General features: G+C 41.6%; 1 protein-coding gene across 1 annotated transcript in view; it reads right to left on the bottom strand.

Annotated features, from left to right (window-relative positions):
- PKHD1 (PKHD1 ciliary IPT domain containing fibrocystin/polyductin) overlaps positions 1 to 24,829 on the bottom strand; it is a 436,391-nt gene that overhangs the window by 40,752 nt on the left and 370,810 nt on the right. Inside the window, exon 54 of the mRNA XM_053273219.1 lies at positions 13,116 to 14,142. Within this exon, the coding sequence (XP_053129194.1) occupies positions 13,116 to 14,142 (1,027 nt within the window). The remainder of the gene's footprint in view (positions 1 to 13,115; positions 14,143 to 24,829) is intronic.

Genomic DNA, 24,829 nt, shown 5'->3' with positions numbered 1-24,829 from the left:
TGATATTGCTTCAAAATGAAAAGTATAAAAGCTATTTATTCAGCTCTCTTGGCATTTGCTTTAAGGTGTTTACAAACAATGGATTTATTGAGAGCCAATTCGCTTTGGTTTAACTCAATTTCTTGAGTTGGTTTCTTTACATTCCAAAACCCCTACTGCACTCTTTGTTTGCAAAGCTTTCGCAAATTACACTAGAGAGGAAAAGTTTTTAAAAATGGACTTCCTCCTCAAAATGGCTAATTTCAAAACTAAAAGCAACTCATCATAAGCCATCTGAAATAATACAACAGGATTGAGCATAGGTTGCTGAAATATCATGTGAATGTCTCTCTCCACGAGGCTTTTGCTGACAAAAGGGACAAGAAATGGCTCCCAGTAAGGACAATCACGATGTACTCCGCATAAGCAGGAGAATTGTTCTCACCAGTGTTATAGTAAGAAGTGTAGCAAAGCAGAGTGCTGGACTAGGACTGGGGAGACCCGAGTTCAAATCCCCATTCAGCCATGATACTTGCTGGGTGACTCTGGGCCAGTCACTTCTCTCTCAGCCTAACCTACTTCACAGGGTTGTTGTGAAAGAGAAACTTAAGTATGTAGTACACTGCTCTGGGCTCCTTGGAAGCAGAGCGGGATATAAATGTAATAATAATAATAATAATAATAATAATAATAATAATAATAATACGAATTCCCTATGCACAATTAGCAGCCAACACACTATGCAGAGAATGCTCTACCTCGTTGCTCATAAGTAGCATCCTAATATTCACTGGCTCTCTCAAGTCCCAATGAGAATGATAAAACACAATTTTTAAAGCCTCCTGACCCCTCTTGGGGGAGGAACCAAAAGGCAAGGGCTGTCAATAGCTTATTATAACCTTGGCTCTTTGGGCATGCAAAAACTACATATTATTCATATGGTACTACCTGAATGAAAGTCTGCATATAGTACAGGGAGCTACTGTCAGAGGCTGCCTTTGGATGTCATGGGAAACCGGTGGCCAACTCACCTCCGGTAGCCCCTGTGTTGTCCAAATTATTGGAACTGCAGAGTTAGGCATGTGGTCCACAGGACTGGGGACTTGAAAGCAACCGAGGAAGTGGCTGATTTGTCTACCCAAGCATAATATCTGCCATTATGTATGGAAACCAAAATCTACCCCACATAACTTTAGCAGGAAAAGTGTCATTTATGTTTACTATGACTACTCCACATGTAAGGCTTACTGTACTGGATACATGAGAACAACAGCATACACCAGCTCTTTAATAATAACACAACTACATATGGTTTACAACTCACTAGGAAAGGCCCAGGAAGGAAAAACTTAGACTGGAGAAATAACAAATACAACATATCCAAGAACATTCCCTCTTTCTTCAATTACAAGTCTATCTGGGCCTAGGAGAGTTGAGGCCTCTGAGGAGATCAAAAAGGCTCAACCACGCACACACACCTCTGCTATAAAGGGGAAACTCTTCTTCCAATTCAATCACATTACCTGACTCATCTTGAGACCTATTCTATTTGCCTTTAAAAGAGGCAGTAGACAACAGATGGGATCACCCATTTTGACCAAAACTTTTCACTGCCATCTTATTGTTAATTCCATGAAGATAAAAGCAAATATACTTACGTTCTGAATTTTGAAAGAGTGGCTGTATTAGTTGGATGCAGCAAAAACAACAAAGTATCTTGTGTCACCTTAAAAACACTTACATTCATTGCAATGAAAACTTTCATGGACTAGAACCCACTTCACTGGATGCAAGAAGTGTTATCTTTGGTTGAGAAGAAGCCATCATCCCTGTATAGGGTTGTTCGATGTTGAATAGGTTTGATATTGAACCTGTTTAGTTTGATGGTCTGGTGTTGAAACAACACACACACATCCCGCCGTTCGGGGGGGGGGGAGCTCACATTCTTTAAAAAAAAATTGTACTTACCCCCTCTGGGGTTCTTCTCCGAGGCAGATGTGTGAAATTGCCATATTTGGTTGGTCTTTTGGCCCATTCTGGACCTCACCCCATCACGGTGGCCATTTTGGAGGCTGCCATACATGCTCAATGGACCTCTTTGTGGCCTGGCCTCTGTGTGGCCTGGGTCATGACCTGGCCACACAGAGGCCCATAGGGCATGCGCGGTGGCCTCCAAAATGGCCGCCGCGACAGGGTGAGGCCTGGAACAATTTCACATAGAATGTGATTATTCACATATAATGCAATTTCACATATAATGGAGGCCAGTGGGGGTGGGGAGGAGAAGCCTCCCAGAGGGAGGTAAGTACAAAAAATTCCAAAAAAAATTATGGACAGCCCCCCAGACCAAACCAAATGGGGGGGGGATTCAATGGGGTGCTGGACCAAACAGGCCCATATTTCAAACCCCAGACAAACTTGAATTAGGTTTTGGGGTGCACCACACTGAACATGCCCGGTCTGGTTTGAGTCCGGTCTGGACTCAAGTCTGGACTCAAATGGAAACAGGTAAACTTGTTTTGTGCACACCCAATACACTTCATGCATCTGATGAAGTGAGCTCTAATCCATAGATGTTTATGCCACAGTAAATCGAGTTCATCTTTAAGGCGTCACAAGGCTTTTTATTATTTTTCATTTTTACTTTTAAAATAGTAGTTTAGTTATTTTTGGTGAAGAGACATATAACATTTTAAGTATGGTGGTGAAAGTTGTTTGAACATATTCACTGCATTCAGAAGCATTTATTTTTAGGAGAAAGAACTGTGTGTCAAATGACTTCCCCACTGTATTTTAGAATGCATTTTCATTTTGTATTACCATATTTATTTGCTTAGAAACTTCCATCATCAGCCAGGCAGAATCCATAATTAACTAGATAAGTTACTTATTTTCTACCTTTCCTAAAGGAGTTCATTGAGTCTCTACTAGGAAATAAGGAGAGGCACAGAATTAGGTTGAACAAGGGTCACAGTTTTATCAATTATTTACAAGGATCTGCAACAGGCAAATTCCAAACCCAGTGTGGGTATGGCTTCCTGGGCTGAAACTGTAGAAGCCAAGATTCTACTAGCTTCACTCCACAATTCCAGACAAGCCCCACCCTCACTCCAAGCCTGGAAGCAGTAGCTGTAAATGATGGGTACAATTATCTCCTACTCTTTCGGCCTGAAGAAGAGGGATTGAGGGGACGAGAGGCAGCCACTCTCAGGTTCCTGAAATCTGTGGGGCACAGGCAGAAACTTCCATATCCTTCTTAAATGCACTACCAGTTAATTGTCTCTAATTCCCAAGAAAACCCCTACATCTTTGGGGTGCTTCTCCTCAGGACTATAGTGTAGAACAGCCAAGAAACCATTCAAGCCAATGGCCAATGCGGGACGAAGGGGGGGAAATCCTCCTTGGCTTTAAAGTGACCAGCTAAGCCTGCACTGCCATCAAGGGACAGTGGGCAGATGCTGAGCTACCTTCCACTGATGATGAAGAGGCAGAATTCTGGCCTCTTATAGCTTGCCTCTCATTGGTCATGCTGCACAAGACAAACACAATCGCCATTCTGTCTCACCTCTTCTTTGGTTACCACCCACCCTCCCAACCCTGATGTGAGGGGTGTGGATGAAGCAGAACTGTAGATAATTTGGGGAGTCATGTCTAAAAAGCCTACAATTTCTAGTATATTCTTCATTATTCTGCTTACAGCTACTGAAATTCTGTGAGTTTTAATTTGTGAAGTAAAGATCAATAATTTATATTAATAAGAGGGTAGTTTGTGCCGGCGTTGTTTTAGAAGGTGACTTGTATTTTGAATGCACTGCATTGGTTTTTCTACACATGATTCTAAAATACAACTCATTTAAGAGAAGAAAACACTCTACAGTCAGGTGGCATACAACTCAGTTTTCTGAAGGACAATAGCAATGTCTTAAGTAATTAGCTTTCTTTTACAATTATCTGTACTGGAAGGGAAAGAAAATGTTTCCCTTTGGGTTCCAACCAAAGACAGAGAATGTTCCCATTCTGGCCAGCATTGCACCAGCACATTTCTCCTTGAAGTGCTGGTAGAAGCCTATATGGGGCTGCTATTACCTGCTGGGAAATATCAATAGGTAAGCAGGTTCGCTTGTCAGTTCCCTCAAGGAGGAACAGGGAAGTTCACACCACCCAGGAAGTGTAGCCCTGTGGGGAAACTATAAAGATGTTACACTACAGGGAATGCAAACATAGGCCTGTTGAACATTATGAGAGCCACAGGAGAGAAAATGTGCTTCCTTCCTTGTGCCCAAATAAGATATGTTTGAGGGAAGAAAATTGCATATAACTGTCTGGCATACAGAAAGTAGCTGAGCAGACTTCAGCTGTTGAAATGAAGGTCAGAAGAAAAACTCAATTTCTAAAGAAAAATACTGTGCTTCTCCTGTAAGCCTTATCAAAAGTCCATGCCAGTCCATGATGCAAAGGGTGTCTACTCCATATCTTAAACCATTTGTTATTTTAGATGCTTTGTTCTTTTAGACACTAAAAGAACACTTTGTTCCTTTAGATGCCAGGTAAAGACCTTTTTGTTCACCCAGGCCTTTAAATTCTGATTTTCAGATTTGTTCTGATTTTTAACTAATTTTAAAATGAGTTTATTTTAAAATGAGTTTTTAGGCTGCATTGTATTGTGCTGTTGTATTAATATTGATTATTATTAATAATAATAATAAACAACAATAAACTGTAGAAGAAAACACTACATTTATTCTGCAGGAAGGAAATAAAACTGAATGCATTTTACAATTAACATAATGTGTAGATGGAGACCCTGTATACTGGGCATTCCACAAGTATGGATTTGTGGAACCTGAAAGGACTGAGATGGGATTCTGAAAACTGGAATATAGTACACACACACTGTGCATAGTTCATGCTCATTAGCAAAAGTGAGAACCTGTGGATATGTAGGACAATGTGGGTATGGCAGTTCACGTTTCCGCTGCATGAAATAGATGTTTTCTTATGGTTCATTGCAAACATCTGCCAAAAGAACTCCCAAGGAGGATGGGACAGTCCTTTAAAATCATATTTCAGATTCATAACTTGTTTTTATTGGCTGATATGTCATAACGACATAAGAACAGCCCTGCTGTATTAGGCTCAAAGCCTATCTAGTCCAGCATCCTGTTTCACACAGTGACCCACCAGATGCCTCCAAGAAGTCCACAGGCAGGGGGTGAGGGCTTGCCCCTTCTCCTGCCATTGCTCCCCTGCAACTGGTAATTATCAGCATCTTGCCTCTGAGGCTGGAGGTGGGCCACTGCAAGGTATCACAGATGGTTTTGAACCACCCTCTCTGCTGCAGACGTCTGTGGTGTTGCAGAACAGGACTCACCAACTATTATTTAAATTGTGTTATTGCACTTCCATGGTGTTACTAGAAATAATGGATGTAGTGCCACAGAAGTGAAATTGCATAATTTTAAATAGTAGTGGATGAGCCATGATCTGAAACATCAGGGACATTGCTTTATACATGCTCAGTGGCACTGGTGGTTCCACCTTGCGCAACATCAGCCATTATTTTACTAAACCTGGTCAGTATATCACTTGGAAAGCTTTTCCATCAAAAAAGACAGCTTTATCATAACTAAATGCTTATTCTAAAATAAAAGTAAAACCACATTTTATTCCATCAAATTTAAAAATACAAACTTGAACTTCATTTCAGATCACTATGATACTCCCCGATTCCAAACTTTTAAAGCTATGTCTGCTGACATTTCCTTACAATTTGACATACTGAGATTCTAGTTTTAGAGTTGCACTAGACTTCATGTTGATTAAGCATAAATGTAGTTTGATTTGACTTCTACTATGACCTGGAGTGGTTCCTTTTGGCCAGCTTGTTAAAACCTGGTTACATAAATTATATACCAAAATCCATATTCTAATTGCTTGGAGACGTTCCAATTAATTTCATCAGAGAATGTTCACAGATGTTTTACGCTTGCCCTTCCTGGCTGAAGGTGAATAGCTGAGCTATGCTGCAGGATGAATGATTCTGTTCAGAAGGGTGTGGTTCTTATTTTCTAGAAAAAAAACCATTGTAAGACCTTTTCTAATCTTCACAACCCCCAGAGCTAGATAATTACTGGCTATAATCTAAATCTAACCTAGCCTTGGCTAAAGAGGAGGCAGCTTTTACAATGCAACATTTCAATTTAGTAGGGGAAAGAGCAACTCCCTAACCAACGTCAGCACAGCATCCTTCCAGGAACTGTTGCTGGTGTCTACTTTGTGTTTCTTTTTAGACTGTAAGCCCTTATCTTACTCCTTTTACTATCTAAAATACTTTGGGGGGCATTCACATGACCAGCCCTACGTGGGCAGCCCTACGTGGGCAGATCGGTCCCAATCCCACACAACCATTTCTACCCAGGTAGGGCTGTGCAAGCCCCGCTGGGTAGCCTAGGGTTTTCCTTGAGCTAACCTAGGTTAAAAGTGAGGTGGGAGGGTGTGCGCACACACTTTTACCCCACCATACAGTCATGTGGCAGCCTCAGTTTTCATAGAGGCCAGGGGGAGGAGTGTCCCAACCTCTAGAATTACTGCAGTGCACCATACGAGCAGCGTGGTGTATTGTGGGCTCTCTGGAGAGGCCAAACATCCTTCCCCCAGCCTCTCTCTCGCCACGCTACTCTCCACAGCAGTGATCGTATGGGGTCGCAGTGTGGTGAACTGTGGTCATGTAGGGGAAGGTAGGACCAATCTTGCCTTCCTCTCCGCCCTCCCCAGTCCTGGAACAAATGGCCATGTGAATGACCTCTTAAAGAACATTTTTATTGAAAAGCAGTATAGTAATAATAATATTGGCGGGTTGGAGCAGGAATTCATACTGTTGTACTTCTAATATCATCAGGAGCATGACAGAATCTGAGAAAGGCTCCTCATTGGTCTTAGAAATATTTTTTTAAATTAAATCTATTCTGGATTACATTTAGCCCAAGTGTATTCAACCATTCACCAGCATTAATGGTTTTTTAACGTGTGAAAGGATTTTGTAGCAGTGGTAATATATGTTTGTGACTGGCTAAACTTTTCCAGTGTGGAAAGTTTATGTCTCAAGATACCACATCTCCTCAGAAATAAAGGGGAAGAAGTTAAGAGATAAGCCTCAAGAAAAACAGGAAAGGAGGTATATGGGCTGAGCAAGAAAAGCTCTACATGCTCTCAAGTGCTCATTTCTGTGCCAGTCTGTCTAGTTCCACCTACCTGCATAGATAATCCTCCTATAACCTAAGTAGCGTTCCTGAGATAATCCTCATATAACGTAAGTAGCATGCCTGACAGTATTTCAACAAATCTTCCTGGTACATGTCAAAACCATTTATAGCACTGCCATACTCCTTGGGACTGGGCCCCTGTTCTATGTACCCGTTCGCTCCTCCCTCACCTCAAAGGACAACGGATTTGGTTGATAATGGCGAGAGCAATTTTTGCATCATCATCTTAGAAATTGCCCCAGGCAAATCCCTACACTTTTGCAGTGTGCAACAAATTACTAGTTCACACAGTAAAATTCTTTCTTTCCCTGTCTACCAAGTTTTCTGACATTTCAAGACACCCTGTGATTGCCCATATGCATGGATTAAAACATAATATACATATTTCAGATTTATGAAAAAATGGCTTACTTTGTCAATTATGGTCATGATTATTTGACCTCTTATTTGCCAAAACACCTAACTGTAAGTGGTTATGACTTATGAGCAGAATTAATGAACTTTTCAAGTTTAGCACCTGAGCAACTTATCATACTAAATGTAAACAGCATTTTGCCACAGGACAGATACAAGCTGATCAGCTGCTGCTGCATATCCCAAGGTAATACCACTTTAAACTCCACATAAACTCTTAAACAGCTTCTATCCTAAAACTAGACTGTAGGTGGTGGAGTTTTTTACGATATGTTATAATAGTGCAATAAATCTGTTAGCTTAAAATCGAATCTCCGTGGCCTTTTAGAGAAATCATCATTAAATGCAAGGCCCTCTTAATGATGCCATCCTGGTGAAATTGTTTAATCTGCAAAGGGGGTGAAAGGTCACCAAATGAATTTTTTATAATACATCAACTTGACACGCAATAGGGAAAACTGTAATAGATAAAAGCAAAGGAAAAGGGCACTGTCTTCTTCTGATAGGTCAATAGCAGCCAAGAGAGTCACTCATCCACTTTTCCTTCACTGCTGTGCTCCTTTCCCATTTAATATGGACACCCAATTAATACCTTAGCACCATAGACAACCTCATTTTAGGTGAATTATAGCGATTCCTTCCCCCTTCTCCGAAATGAAAGTGATCACAATACATCATAGCATTGCACGAATTAACGTTAATTGATTCCAGTTACCAAGCATCGATGGGCCACTTCTATAACTTGGGCCTTATTGGGGGCTGGAAGGGATGGAAGGAAGATTAGATTGCAATGTCCGTTGCTTTGACGACGGCAGTCACCTGACACCTTGTTAGGTGGTTTGTACGGTTCTATTGTAGGCCCCAGTGGGGTCGTCAGTAAACTGGAGTGATGTCCAAACATCATTACATGCTGCTTCGATATTAAAGCAAAGGGATTAGCACCTTATTGCAAGCAACCTGAATTTGTCATTGTGCTGTCGTTATCCAATTTCTAGCTGATAATGTGACTATGGCCTGTGGGCATAAGGTCCTCTAGCTAAAAGGAGAGTTTAAAAAAAAAAATCCAACTGCCCAACAGCCAAAAGCATTTAACTCTTCACCTGCACTGTTTTTTTTTTTTTTACAAATGAAGCATGTACATTAAAAAAAAACAATGAAACAAAACACTATAATAAACAATAGCCAGGAAAGGGTGAGGGGGATGAATGAAAAAAAAAACTTCAGCACTCTGAGGCTTGATCCTTCTCTACAATATATTAATTTCATATTGACTAACACTGTGTCTATAGCTGTGAATACAGATGCAATTCCACTTTCCTTCAGCCAAATTCATGCTGAAGTTAACAGAAGCTGACTTTTTCAGTGGATTTGCAGAGTACTGAATCAGTAATACAAATAACTGAGAAGTTCTCATATCATAATACATCTTGGCTCCTCCTGCATTCTGAAGATTTCTCAGGATGTGCCTTTGTAGTTGGTACAAATTGTACAAATGGTTCAACATGTGTAGGACACAAGTTGAACCATTTGTACAACTAGCCCAACACAACAAAATCAACATGCAAAGCATGGTTGTGTGCATTTCTTCTCTCAAAGCTTATATCTACCCCATGGCATACTAACGAGAACAGAAGAAATCCCAAATCCTGTTGTAGATCTATACCTCTGAAACAATTAATCTAAAGGGGAAAGGGTGAGAGATGAAAATCTCTGTATGTTACAAAAAACTGAGTGGAGAACGATTTGGGTTTACTCCTGACTGAAGATGCATCCAGTAGAAGCAGGAACAAGGAACTGGAGAGTCATGCTAATTATTTTTATATCAAATTTCTGCAGGCCCTTATTGTTGAAGTATTATACTGGCATGGTAGTGCCAGTATATTTAATATGGAGAGTTTCAACATTCTACCATTATAAGCTCTGAACAGAGGTCTACAAGTGAGTAAAAGTGAGCTGTTATTGGTGAGTAAGAATATACCCCTACCCATGAGTAGACAGTCAGCCTTACACATGAATAGACCCACAGCAGTGCTGGTAAATGTGGGGTCTACTGTGAGTAAAAGTGCAAGAGCTACTCATGAGAAAGGATGTGGTCTACTCACAACAAAGGATGCAGGGTTCTCTCAGGAGTAAGATTGTGGGTCTACTTGCCAGTAAGAGTATGGTATATACCAGGGATTCTCAATGTTGGGTCCCCAGCTGTTATTGGACTTCAACTCCCATAATCCCCAGCCCCAGTGGCCTTTGGTTGGGGATTATGGGAGTTGAAGTCCAATAACATCTGGGGACCCAACGTTGAGAATCCCTGGGCTATACTATTGAATAAGGGTTAGACTTCATGTGTAAAGGTGTGGGTGCATGGAGTCTCACTTTCTAAAGAGCATAATATACAAGTGTAATGATAGTGATGGGAAGGATTTGAGGGAGAACAAGGCCTCACTTAGAGCAACTGCTGGGAAGGTGAGCCTTTCCTAATAAGGGGGAAAGCCTGGGAAAATCAAAACAGAAGGACTGGACAGGAGAGAACTACACTCACAGCCACTAGCAGAAGAAGAGAAGGCCTTTCCTTTAGTTTGTTGGGGTATGGATTTTAAATCCCCAACAAAGCGGGATGTGGATTTTAGATCCCCCAACCAAGCAGGGGAGTTAAAATTTAAGTGGCGGTGTGTCGTCCAAAAGATGCCTGTAGTTGTAACTGTAGTTGAGGATGAGAAGCTCCTCCATCTCTTCATCTTTCATTGGCTGCCACAGCTGTCTGTCATAAAAAAGAGGAATCCCACACAGCCAGTTCCTCCCCACTTTCAGGCACCCAGACTCCAGTTTTGGATCATCTGGGAGTTTGGGGGCAAACCATTGGGCCCGGGATTTCCTGTTATGAGTGAAAGCAGCCAATGCTTTGATTTAGGTTTAAGCAAACAGGAGTTTTGTCAAAAGCTTTGGTAAGTAATTTGTATTTAAATTGTATTTGGTAAAATTGAATTTGCTTTGCTCTGCTGCATTCTGTGATATTTTCAAATATCTGAAGAGAAGAAGAAGAAGATTTATTCTCTAATATTGCTCCAGAGCAGGGATTCTCAACGTTGGTTCCCCAGATGTTATTGGTCTTCGACTCCCATAATCCGCAGCCCTAGTGGCCTTTGGTTGGGGATTATGGGAGTTGAAATCCAATAACATCTGGGGACCCAACGTTGAGAATCCCTGCTCCAGAGGACAGTATTGAAACCAATGGGTTGAAATGACATGGAAGCAGATTTTGGCTGTATGTTAGGAGGAATTTCCTAATGTAACATAAGAGCTGTTTGACAGTGGAACAGTGTGCATCTTAAAGTAGTGGGCTCTTCTTCACTAGAGGTTTTCAAAACAGAGGCTGTCTGGCTGTCAGGGATACGACAGCAATTTCCTGCAAAGAGCAGGGGATCTCCAAGGTCATTTCAAATTCAAAAAAGTATGAATCTGTCTTTCTAAGCCAGATGTTAGGTGCTGATAATTGCACCTTTTGGGCTGTGCTGGTTTCCCCCCCCTGTTCTGTTTTTTGGCCCCAATCCAAAACACCCCCATTTTGTTCTTTGTTCAAAATCAGCCAATCTGAAAAACTCCAATTTTGTTCTTTGTTCGAAATTGCAAAATCCAAATCCAAAATGTTTTGGATTTTTAAAAAATGGCCCCAGTGCAAAACAAGTGTGTGTGTGTGTGGGGGGGGGTGGTGGTAGCGCCCAATGGGTGGAAGCTACAAGCCAAATTTCCAAGGAATTGGGCAAAGGGATGAATTTTGGTGAATTTTTGAGGTTTAATATTTTTCCCATAGGGAAGAATGGAGGTTTCAGCAAAAGTATAGTTTCACATCGGGGGGAAAGGGGTGGCGCAGAGTAGAGTAGGATGGGTGGTAGTACCCAGTGGGGGCAAGGAAGCTGCCAGAATTATTTCGAAGGAATTGGGCAGAGGGCTGATTTTTAAAGATTTAATGGAGTTTACGTGTCTTTAAAGTTCTTCCCCATAGGGAATGATGGAGGTTTCAGCAGCCCCATAACTGAACTTGGGGGGCACCGGGGTGGCCCAGAGCAAGTGGTGGTGTAGAGCACATAGGGTGCCAACCACTCCCATGGGTTGCTAAACCAAGGGGTACTGGCTTCTGTGGGGTACTGGCTTCTTCCCCCATGTGGAGTTATGGGTCTGATGAAACTTCCATTATTTCTGGGGGGGAGGGATCTTAAAGATGCATAAACTTCAACAATTCCTAAGAAATCAGCCCTTTGCCCTATTCCTTTGGAATCTGGGTTGTGGCAGGCACCTCTTGGGGCACTGCCACCCAATGCATTCTTTTGCCCCCCAGGCCCCCTTTCTGCCCCGAATCTGCCCCAAAGACATGTAAACTTCAGGAATTCTTTAAAAGTAAGCCCTTTTCCAAATTCCTTTGGAATCTGGGTGGCAGCAGGCACCCATTGGGGCACTACCACCTGACCCACTCTTCTGCCCCCAAAGCTCCCTTTCTGTCCCAAATCCACCCCAAATAACATCAACATCTCACAGCAACAACAGCAAAGCTTTGCAATGAACCAGGCAGATTTCCAAAGGTCATACACATCCACATCCCCCCAGAAATGCAATTGATCTACACACAATGGTGTACAACAACAACAGTGAAATGCACACTGCCCCATGCAGTGTGCACACTGCCCTACTGTCCAATGAGGGTAAATGCACACTGCCTCACTGGCCAATGAGGGTAAATTTTACCCTTAAATTTCCTTTAAAGGAATAAGGAGGCAATTGCCAGCAGATCAGCCCATGCTTTCACTGACCAATCTGCAGGCTGGAAGGGCTGGAAATTCAAACAGATGTCAAAACTCAAAATGGAGACTGAAGGAGAAAGACTTTTTGCGACTGCAAAATGGAGTTCCAAAACAGCCGAAACAAAACATTTTGTATCCAAAACAGGGATGTTTTGTTTCAGCTACAATATTTTCTGTTTTGAGCATTGGGTGTTTTGTTTTGGCTACAAAACAGCCAAAATGGCCTGTTTTGGGCACAAAACGTTTTGTATCCAAAATGAAATGCACACCCCTAACACCTTGCATCAGGTGCTCAGAGCTTAGGGGAAATGGAAGCCACAGAGGGGGACACTCCCAGGTTGTGTCCAGAACTGGAACTACGAGTTCCGTATCCCCAGTAGGAAACTGACACTACTTGTATCATTGAGACTACCGCAATATGCATCCAAATGTTACTTATAGGATAAATTTTCCAAGTACAAGGTGGAAGAAACAGGAGCAGAAAGATTAGTTCCCCTTGGAAGAGATAAATAGAACAGAGCCCCTAATTTTAAAAAACAAGTGTAACATAGAATGTAGCACTTCCCTTCTTAAAACAGTCCAATCTTTATTTTCATTATAAATATCTGAATTCTATATTAGTAATTACAGCGATCTTAGTTGAAAAATTGCATATAAGCAGCACACTTACCTAGAATGTTTGTCTACTGGAACTGAAGTGGCAGAAGTCAACACAACTAAAGAGTCAACTGGGATTTCGAGGGCTCGCTGAAGTTCACCAATCTGTTGGGCATTGATAAGAGTGTTGGCCAAACTGTTTAATCTGTCGCTTGAAAATGAGGAAACAAGCTTGTTTCTTGGAAGGTATGGTGGATCACTGATCTCCATGATTAGTGTTCTCAAACCCTTTACTGAACAGGATGGCTGCAGACCATCACAGACTATTGAGCCTGTTATGGTTTTCTGTCGGCCAGCCCTGTGACGGGTGAACAAGCATGACTTCATAGTGAGACAATGGTGTTTCTTCTTTGTAACATTGTCTGCAATAGCCTTTAATGACCTCTCATTTCCTGATGAGTTATGGACTGTTCTGACTTGGTCATGCCCAATCTGTAAAAAATCAGCTAACTGTTGAATCAGCATTGCCTGAGCCTCCTCCCCAGTGGTCTCTGCTATGGTGAAAGCAGCATGAAGAGAATTATATGTATGTATTTCAACCGACTCATCTGAGTGTATGGCAACATATAGAAGGTTCTCCTGAAAGCTGAAATAATTGGTACCTGTCATGGTATTATCCACAGTAGGTTTGGAAAAAGACACAGTTGGTGGGATAAAGTTGCCTTTAACAAACACATGAAAGCTGCGTGGTTCATCATAAAAGATAGCTAAGATAATTTTGGTAGCATTGTGACCACTATTAAGGTAGAGTCTTAATGACCAAGGCACTGGACCAACAAAACAAATCTTGGAGAGTTTATTTGATGGCAAAATAGAGTAAAATATTGATGAATGTTCTGAGGGACAGCAAGATGTCTGTGAAACAGCATCACTGAAGGTGTCAATAAAGGAGTCAGTCATCAATACTGGTGGAGAGAATTTCCTGGGACTTGAATTTGTATCCATGGTTTCCAAAATCAACATTGTATGGCCTGTTTCCTTACAGAAATACACGTTTGATGAAGACATGAAGATGCATTTTTTGTCTTCTCTGTAAATGCCTGTTAAATAAATAATAAACCATCAGTGCAGATTTATTTAAGGCATTTATACACTGTCTTTCAACACATTTCTCAAGGTGGTTTACAAACAAGAGATTTGCAAACTCCTGTAATTTTGTTATAGGGTTTGAAATGTCTCATAATAATAGTGCAAAAAAGACTACAGAATAACATCAGCTTTAATCAAAAGTGGGATTTGGGAGCTCAGACACAATGGGGAAAAACATATAAAAATATAATTCAGCCTCATGAAAAGGAAATCAAAGAGGAAAATATCTGAATCTTTTATTTATTTCAAAGTATTACAATCACTTTAGATAATCATGAATAAGGAAGTATGGTTATATTATTTGTTCAAATTTTTGAGAGACAGATAATCTTCCTACAAATTTTATATCAGTTTCTCATCCCAGCAACATTCCACTCTCTAAAAAGGCAATCCAATGTAGGAGGAGTATCTTTTTTGCTTCCACTAATAAGTAGCAGCATTTTTTTTGCTGTTAACAAATATTAATCTATTAGTTTGCTAACACTATTAGTTCCAGATCTCTCTTAACAACAATATCTTTCAAGTGCTCCAATAAAGCACATTTTCAATATAAAAATCTGTCATCTTCTATATACCTTCTTATCTAAATTCCAGTAGTAATGTATCCGTGCACAAATCCTTAAAATAACAAAAAAGTAAACTTTTTGTGCATTTCAGCACCAATAGCTTCCATGGCTTTATTTCTAAATTGCATTATACGGTATCAAATACTAATCATGCTGAATTTGGTTTTAAATTTTATAGTGATGTGTGAATTGATTTGGCAGCAAATAGATTCTACTAAAATCTGGCTTATTCAAGCATTTCTCCCTCAAAACGAATCACTCCCAAAAGGGATGATTATTTTCGAGGTTGACTCAAAATCAGCCAGATTCATGGTTGAATCAGAGCAGCTGGTTTTGATTCAACCACAAAATGAATCACAATTTTCAATTCCTAGAATCCCCAAGGAAAAGCCATTGCAGCTGGGGATTCTGGGAGTTGTAGTCAACAACATCTGGGAATCACTGTTAGAGGGAACACTGGCTGGGTGACAGCTTGCTCTTTGCCTTCTTTCTCATACTATTCTGAGGAAGATGGGAGGGCAGGAGCCCATCTTCACTTTTTGTCCCAAGGCCCACTTCAACCTTGCTATGCCCCTGCTCAAGAATTTATTCATAAACTCTCACCCCCAACTTCATACCACATCATAGCCTTCACAATGCTCTAGTCTGGGCCAGGGCTGGCTCCAGTTTTCAGGGGGTTCTTAGCAAACTCCCCTCCATTCATTTTCAACTTCAGTTTCAAAGGCAATGGTTAGATCTCTTCTTAAGAAGCTTGCCCAAGATCCCTTGGTGATGGATAATTCTAGGTTTACCATCCTCCCAGGGTTGGATTAGATGATTGAGAGAATTCTGGCTAGCTTCAAGTGGTCTTGGAGGAAACAGATTATCTAGATCCATTTCAAACTGGCTTTAGGGTGGGCTACGGGGTTGAAATAGCCTTGGTTGGCCTGATACATGACCTTCGCCAGGTAATTGACAGAGGGAGTATGAATGTTGGTTCTTTGGGATCTCTTGTGGCTTTTGATGCCATCAACCTTCTAGACTGCCTGAGGGATTTGAGGATAAGGAGGCACTGTATTGCAGTAGTTCCACTCCTATCTCTAGGGTAGATTTCACATGGTGATGCTTGGTGACAGTAGCTCTTCAAAATGGAAGCTGTTATATGTGGCCCCTCAGGACTCCATTCTCCATTCACCAATGCTTTGAAACCTAGTTCTACATCAACATGAAACCACTAGGTGAGGTTATGAGGGGATTTGGTGCTGGGTGCTATCAATATGCGTATGACACCCAAATCTTTCTCTCCATGTCATCATCATCATCATCATCATCATCATCATCATCATCATCATGAAATTGCATTATCTTCTTAAATGCCTGCCTACTAGGGGTGCGCAGAACCGGTTCTATTCAAACATGGTTGAATAAAACTGGCCTGGTTCATTCGGTTTGAATTTGAACTGGACCCTCCAAAACTCAGTTGCCAGTCTGAACCAGGCCCCGCAAACTCGGTTGCCAGTCCGAGTTTGAGCCAAACCAGAACCTGTTCTAACAAACTGGTTTGGTGGCATACCTGTAAAGGAGAAACTGGTGAGGATTCCTCTTTACAAGCAAGGAGGGAACCCTGCCTACCTTTACAAAATCCTAATAGGGGAGGGCAAGGGGGTACCTCACTGGATTCCCCTTTACAGGCATGCCCCCTTAAACCACCAGATTGGTTCCAAACTGGTTCAGCCTGGTTTGACACTCAGACTGAACTGAGGCCTGGTTCAACTTGAACCAGCTCATGGTCTGGTGGTCCAGTTCGAGCTCAGCTCAAACGTCAACCGAACCACTGGAATTGGTTTGTGCACATTCTTACTGCCTACAGGCAATAATGGGTTGGTTGAGAGATAATAAATTGAAGCTGAATCCAAGCAAGGCAGAGCAGCTCATTATGGGGGATGGTAGCCTGGAGGATGGGATCCTGTTCTGTATGGGGTTATACTCCTTCAGAAAGAACAGGTACATCATTTGGGAGTGCTCTTGGATCCTGGTTTCACCCAGGTGTTTCAGGTTGAGGCTACGGCCAAGAGTGCTTTACCAACTTCGGCAGATACAACAGCTCCGCCCATTCCTAGAATAAAATGATTCAGCGGTGAATCATCTGGTAACCTCCAGGCTAGACTGCTGCAATGTGCTCTATGTAGAGCTGCCTTTGTACATAGTTTGGAAACTTCAGTTAGTTGAAAATGTGACAGCCAGATTGGTCTCCAGGGTAACTTGGAGAGACCACATCATACCTGTTTTTAAACAGTTGCACTGGTGGCTGGTATGTTTCCAGGCAAAATATAAAGTGCTGGTTCTCACCTTTAAAGCCCCTCTGAACAGCTTAGGCCCAGGTTACCTGAGAGAACACCTTTCTCTGCAAGATCCCCACCACTCATTAAGATCATCAGAAGACATCCAGCTTTGGGTGCCACCATTTGGTGGCAACCTGGAATTGGGCCTCCTCAGTTTATGCCCTTAGGAATGCGCTCCCCGTGGGTATAAGAGGCTTATCATCTTTGGAGGCCTTCAAGAGAGCCATAAAGATCCATCTTTTCAGCCTGGCTTTTAATAATATGTAACTGGTTTTAAATTGTTTTAAAATAAGTTTTATGTTACTATTTTAAATGGTTTGAATTTTTCAATATAAACCACCCTTAGCAGTATACAATATAAGCCTAGGACAAGTGGTATATAAACTAAATAATAAACTGGCAATGAAAATTCAACTTGCAAGTAATTAGGAGTGGGGAGTGACTTGAGACAAAAATAGCCTCTCACAGGTATCCTTGGTAGGCCAGTGAAATTGCCATGCACATTAGGCAGCTACAGGATCTTGGATTAAGTATTTGAGGGCTCAAAAATCTGAGCATCATCTAAAGGGCTAGACAAGAGAGGCTACAAAGCTTGTATTAAAGCTCTTGCTAGAAAGAAAGAAAGAAAGAAAGAAAGAAAGAAAGAAAGAAAGAAAGAAAGAAAGAAAGAAAGAAAGAAAGAACTGATTGGGTCATTTTTTCAAGCTTTTTCAGGACTTGGTCAGACAAATTCTGAGATTGCTTAGGAAGAACTTTTTCATCTGTCCAGAAATATGTAAAATCTTTTTAAAAAACTATACATGCTTTTGGCTACAGTGGTAATTAGGATTTAAGCAATATATATATATCTTTTTAACCAAACAACTATTGAATGGGTTAATTAAGTGCCACTTCTCCATGTGTTTTACTTATTCACAACAAGGTTAAGAAGGAGAGTGTTGGTAAACTTCTACAAGCAACAAAAATAACTTAAAAAGTTAGAGTTTGGCTTTATTTTCTTTTTGACCTTTTCAAACTCTTATTCATACCCAATCTTGGAGAAGTTCACTGGCATAATGTAATTCTTGCCACTGAAACTCTGGAGATGCCCAAAGGTGACAGAGCTGATGTGGCCTGGGCAGTGTACTGAAAGGCAGGTTGGAAGAAGATAAAATGTGACCCACCAGCCACCTAGTGGAGCACCTAGTGCCTGCTGATTATTGGGATTCTTACAAAGGCTGCTGGACCAGGTGGTCTTTGGATCAATTCTGCCGGGCATTTTTATGTTTTTAAGCAAGAGCTCATACAACCATTTAACACAGATATATTAATTGTTAAGGGTTCCTGAATGCAGATTGGTGAACCATGGAGATTCTAATAATTTAAAAAACCCACACAATACTGAAGTCAGTCTACATCACAGAAGACACTTTGCAAAAATTCCCATGCAGAATAGAAACAACAGAGAGTACAGAAGTACTGGGTGCACTAGCTACAGATGAATGTGGTGTAGCCTTTTCTCCTTCTGCCACAACTACTTTAAAAGGAGATGAATGTGACTGGCTGCTCCGGTCCTCCTGATTCTGCTGTTACCTCTCCTGCCACCCAAAGTCCACACGAAATTTTGCACACACATTAACACACTCACCAACACTTCCAGGTATGCACATTTGCTCATAAAATAATCCACAACTAAACAAATAAATGGAAGCAAGACAGAGAGAAGGGTGGGATTGTTCTCTCCCCAACTCCTCTATTAAACAAAACAAGAAAGAGAGAAGAGAATGAAAGGAAAGAGAGGAGAAAAAAGAATACCTGGCAGCTAGCCCAAAAGTAAAACAAAACCACCAGCTGGCTCGGCCAGTGAGAAAAGCAGCCAATAGGCAACCCTCACAATTCTTCCCAACAGGAGTCAATCCAATTGGGTGTGTGTATACAACACACACACACACACACACACCCCATTTGAAAGGCAGAAGGCAAGTGAAAAACCGGAAGCCTATCCTGGGCATGCAAAATGGCCAGTCAGAGCTCTGCTGCTGCCAGATCTCTGCATTTGATCTTATGCAAACAGCTGAGTCACCCGTTCCTCTCTTGGTGACATTTCTCTTTTGCATTTCTCCATTCCTGAGTAGGCCCCTGCTCATATTTTGTCATTGGTGGGATTTCCATTAATAGTGCTGATTACCTCCTCTCTAAGCAGGCTGCCAGGGTTGTGGTTGGTCTCTTTCTCTTTCCTCTACACCCTCCTCCTCCACTCTTTCAAATAGCCTTATCTGCCAGTCACAATTTTTGTGGCCAGCCATTTCGATCACTTTTAAAATGAAGCCCATGCTGGCCTTGGTAATCATAATGTCATTTACAATTTACCACAAAACACGTTTATTCAGTTAGTAGCACATTGGAGAAAAGAGAACTCCATATGAACTCACCGCTAAAGGCCTAATCTGATTATTTCCTCATGAAAATCCAAGTAGGGGTGCTTGTAAGAGGGACTGGGAGGGGAAGGCCTGCTCACAGCTGACTCTCATAATCAGCACAAATAGATAAGCGACACACCGTGTCAGGGGCAGCAGCTAATCTGCCTTGCGGCTTTCCTTGGAGAAAAAGGCCAGAGTGGACAGGGCTTAATAAATACTGATTGACCACTGAATATTGAGGTGACATGTGCTATTTACATTGGAGATGAACAACAACAATGATAAATTCCAGAAGCCTTCCTTCTAAATGGCTAAAATTAGATTAAAACAGGTTATATTTGTTTGTGCCCAAAACAAAAACAGGGGGGAACAGATGTACTCATATGGAGATGTATATTTGTGGCAGGAAAAGCCGGAAAAACCAAGAAGCAGTTGAATGCATGGCATAAAAAGAATTATACGTGGATCATGAGACATGGCGTGTGATTGCATTTATTCACAAGGACAAGATTTTTGTGTTTGGGGGTGGTTTTTGTGCAGATGTGCACATGGGTGTGTTACCCCCAACTATTCTATGCCCAAGAGGAAGAGAACTGAAGGGTTTGTGTATGTGCATGCATTTTCTTTAATGTGGAAAAAGGTAAATTCTCTTTTTTTGCAAATTCAAAAAACCTTCACAACAAATTTGTTATTTTATTTAATTTACTTCTTTTCAAACACTCAGGTTGCTTCCAGGGCTTCTGACAAATATTAACTTTGTGTCAATATTTGTCCTTCCTGTCGTGAAATGAGGATTTTCCACCTCATTTCACATTTGAAAAGAAAAATATGCCGTGGGGGTCCACTCTGCTTAGGAAAAAAACACCCCACACAACTCATATCCTTTATTTAGAAAATGGACCAAGACAAGAGGAAACTTTTGTTTTGTTTTTAAAGTGTGTGCTTTTAAATAATGTTTTTACTTAAAGGCATAGAGGCCTTTTCTGTCTTTAGTACCCACCCCTTCACCAATGCCCCCAAAAGTTCTACATTTAAAATTGAATGAAATACATCAACATTAATGATTTTTCCCTTCAGGTTAGCATCGCCATTTCCTTTTACTAATTTCTTCCCCAGTTTATGATAGATTTCACAACACATGCTTGTAAGGGAAAATATAGGAGTTTTTGACTAAAACAAAGAGGTGTCATCAAGTTTCTCTAGTATGTATTTTATCAAAATAAAAAAAAATGACATGCAATGTTATTTCTGTCTGCCTAGATTGCCAGTCACTTATTTCTAATGCAAATACAAATGCAGTGACCAAGTTAAAAATAAAAGTGGGGGCATAATTAATGGGACACTGTTTACACACTGTATCTCAGTGGCCCTGGGCAAACTATCCAACATTTTCCACCAAGAAGAAGTGAGACAAATACTTTAGTGGCAAACTAGGAGAACTACATGTTTAGTTTGCTGCTGTCCCATAAGTTACTTTGTAAGACTTTGCCCTCGTGGAACAAAGCACCATGATGTGGGGAAAGTGTTCAGTAACCCCTCCTCCCATTGCTTCCCACTTCACATTACCCCCTCTTGAAACTGTTTTTGGTTTTTTATAAGGATGGGGAAAGCCCATTGGAAATGTTTTACATGTGTTTGTGTAACATTTGTTTCACCTTTCAGTTTCTCTGCATTATTTTTATTTTATAAAATTAATACCTGACCAGCAGCGTGGTCATTTTAAAAAAAGGATTTCTGTAAAGCAGTAGAGTGTATTCCTGAGATGGGAAAATATAATATACTGAATAGCACGACTAGGGTTTGAGGACATCTGAGATGATGAGGCTGTTCTCACAACCAGTCTAACCCTGCCTCCGGTACCCCAGATGTGGATCCATCCACTCCCCTAATGCCCTTAACATACCCAGGTTTTAGCCGAGGTCAAGGGTGCTCTTGCACCCCTAACCCAGCTACCGGGTATTGTGTGACTCCTCGGGCTGCGTGCATAGAGTGCCCATATGAAGGGGGAATCTCCAATGCAATACATGTGGCACAAGTTGCATTGAAGGATGCGCAGAGGCCAGAACAAGTTGCAGCCCCAGATCATCCGCCCTGCTCCGTGCTTCATGGAGCTGCATGCAGCAAGGCTGCCCGTGTGGATGCATGGGAGCTGCACCAAAGATGACCGGCTTGGTTGTCTGGGGGGAATGTAAGTTGAAAGCAGCCTCCCCACCCTCCTGGGGCAATCATGTGAATGGCCCACATGACTTGCATATGGAAGGCTATATCCGTAGTTAAACACTGAAGGAAAGTGGCTAAAAATGGACAAGAGGATCAGGGTAAAATGAAAATGGGTCAGCGAGTGAATTCACTGGTGAATTCCACACATAGACCCCTCTGCAGATTTTCAGGAGCACTGACAAGGCTCCTTGTGCCAAGGTCTTTCCAGCTTGGAAAGGTACCCCTAACATCTAGATGCTTGGACAGAGGCCTCTCAGTGTCAAGCACATGCCAATGATATTCATCATATTACATTTTTCTCCCAGCCGTGAACTGGATCAATGGGATCCAGTTAATCCAAAAGCCTTGAAGGGAATCAAGCATGAGGTGTGGCAGAGAGAGGTGGATTTAACCCTTTGCATATTGGCTATATTCTCACCAAAAATCACCCTTGAAGCAGATATTCTCTCCAAAGGTGTCCTTTGCTACAATGGCACTTTTCAAGACATCAGCTGCTTGGGGAGATTTTGGGTGGGAAATGGTGCAGGGGCACACAGTTATTGTTGTTTTTTAAAACCCCTCCATCCACACTGTGGCCCTAATCTGAATCAGCCCCCCTCCTCCCCATGACTGGAAAAGGGAAAAATGCAGGGGTTGACAACATGTTTCCTTTGTGTCTCATCTGGTCTGCTTTTTCCTTCCACCCCTCCCCTCTTCCTTTGTCTTTTCTTAGGGTAGGGCTGATGACTTATTTTTCTCTTATGCACACCACTAAGTTCATGTAGGCATTCTGAAAATAAGCAAATAAATAAAGTTAATTAGTACTAATAACTGGTTATAGGCTGCTAAAGTAACAGAGAATATGTGCCCATGATCAGAATGAAAACGGGTGGCTACCAAAAAACATATAGCAGGGGAGGAGCCACCAAAAAGAGGGAAGCAAAGAAATGGAGAATAGAAAATAAAGGAGGTAATGAGAGAGACTTGTGTATGGGGAGGTATCTTTAATGCTATAAAAAGCATCATAGTCAGCAATACCTGTTGGTCATCGGCCCTAAAAAAAAAACCAATTTGAAAATTACTAGGGTGGAGTGTATTATCCTCCACCTAGTTAGGATTTAAACTAGTCAGGAATATTAAACCAGGCTGAAATATCAGGATTTAACCTCACCAAAGCCACCCAATGGTGGTATCAATTATATTTATTCATTTGGGAGGGCAAGAGCCACTTGTAGATGTGTTTATTGCCTTCTAGTACCCTACACCAGCTCCCATCCCTTCAGTTACCCATGTAAGCTCCATGGGCCAGCACTGGAACATGAATATGTCATCCAGGGAGTCAAGAGACGTGACAGGATGAATAATGGGTAGGGAGCATAAAAATAGAGCACAGCTGCAGTAGACAATGTGGAATGAATGGGATACAAGCTGCAAGGAGGAAAAGTCCTGACCTGTGTATGTGCACCACTTTGCATATATGTTTATCCAAAATCCCCCATCCCAATTGTTCCCTGCCACCCATCTCAGCTCTATTTAAAACATTTCCTGCACTGCAATTGGTTCTAGTGTGTTTTCTAGTAAATGACACAGCTCTTCGGCATCTTGAATATCAATTCTGTCTTTTTTGTGCCGTAGATTTTTAACGTTCTATCTTTTCATTGTACTGCTCTACAGGGCTATTTCTCCATACCCACCACCTGTCTGTCCCTCTTCCTTTCTCCTGTTCTGGCTAGCAACCCTGTGCAAAGGGAAGGAAAAATAGCCTCCTTTTCAAAAGCTATACCAATCCTTGGCTTTCCTGCCATGGCCCAATAAACCCATCTCCTCTTTTTTGAGAATGGAGTCATGATTTCATTGGATGCTAGATCCAAAAACAAATGTGGGCTGTGCCAAGTGCTGCTGCAAGCTGTGGATATAATACGATCTGAATGGGAAGTCCCGGACACCATAAATCTGTGCCATATGTGACCATTTCCTGTGTCAGTTCCTTTCTCATAACCAGTAGAGGATTTTTCCCTCTCCCTCCCTCCTTCCCCCACGTTCTCTCTCTCTCTCTCTCTTTCATGACCCCACACCAGGACTCTGAAATCTTTCATGGCTGCTTATCCGCCTGCGGCTCTTCCACAGCAGTTGCATAAATAAATGAATTTGACAGCAAACATCATAACAGTTAGCAGGAGTGTGTGTACTCACCACAAGTGCCTTGTCCTGCTTTGCTAGAGAAATGGAAGGGGAAAGAGCTTGTTTCAAGCTCTGCAGCAAAAGTCTGTTCTTTGACAAGTAGTGAAAGAATTAATCAAATAAACTTTTTTAGACTATTGTTGCCAGGTGGGGTTTTTTTGGGGCGGGGGGGGGTCTTTAGTTTTCCTCCATCTTACAGTCACCACTTTGCACAAGAGAAATATTGTAGTCATGGGGGCAAATTCACAATTGGGGGATTTTGAAATATAAACTCCCCCATTCAAAAAGTCTCACCCCATTTTGAGTCAGACCCAGGCCTTTTCAAATGCTGGTCTAACTAAAAATGGGGTTTATCTCTGCTACTAATCCACATGCCCTGTCAATTCCACCAACCTCTTCTGCAAGGGAGAAAAAAGCCCTGTTACCTTTGAGAAGTAGGAGGGCATAATCAGTGATGAGGTGAATCACTAGACAGAAGATATGTTTTTGGCTTCTCCTTAAATGGAAATGGTGGTCCTGCACAGGTTCAGAAGGCATCATTTCCTGCTGGGGGAGCAAGAGATTTGTAGTTTTTTCTGCTTTCCAGAGTGAATTGGAAGGCAGAGGGAAATACAGTCCTATGCTCCTTGGCAGAAAGTGATATGCCTGAGAACATAATTTCCAGTTAAGAATATGCCAGAAATGCCTCTCCTGTTTCTAGCAAGCCATCCCTACTGTTGGTTATTCTTCTCCCTCCCTTGAATGCAATTTAAAAAAAAAAAAAACTTGGGAAGCAGGTGGTGGGAATGGCAGGAAAGCAGACAGGAGAGCAAACATGTGCTTCACCTATTTTTAAAAAATGTTCCCTTGAAAATATTCAAAGAAAAAACCCTCAAGGTTTTACAAGTATTCTCAAGGAAAGCTTTTTAAAGCCCTGAAAGCTCCCTGCCTTTTTTTAAGGAGAGCGCAGGGACTTCTCCCATCAGTAATAAA

Source organism: Hemicordylus capensis, chromosome 1 (genome assembly GCF_027244095.1).
Source record: "Hemicordylus capensis ecotype Gifberg chromosome 1, rHemCap1.1.pri, whole genome shotgun sequence".
Lineage (NCBI taxonomy): Eukaryota > Metazoa > Chordata > Lepidosauria > Squamata > Cordylidae > Hemicordylus > Hemicordylus capensis.
Note: the sequence above shows the minus strand (reverse complement) of the source record. Positions and strands in the feature narration are given on the sequence as shown.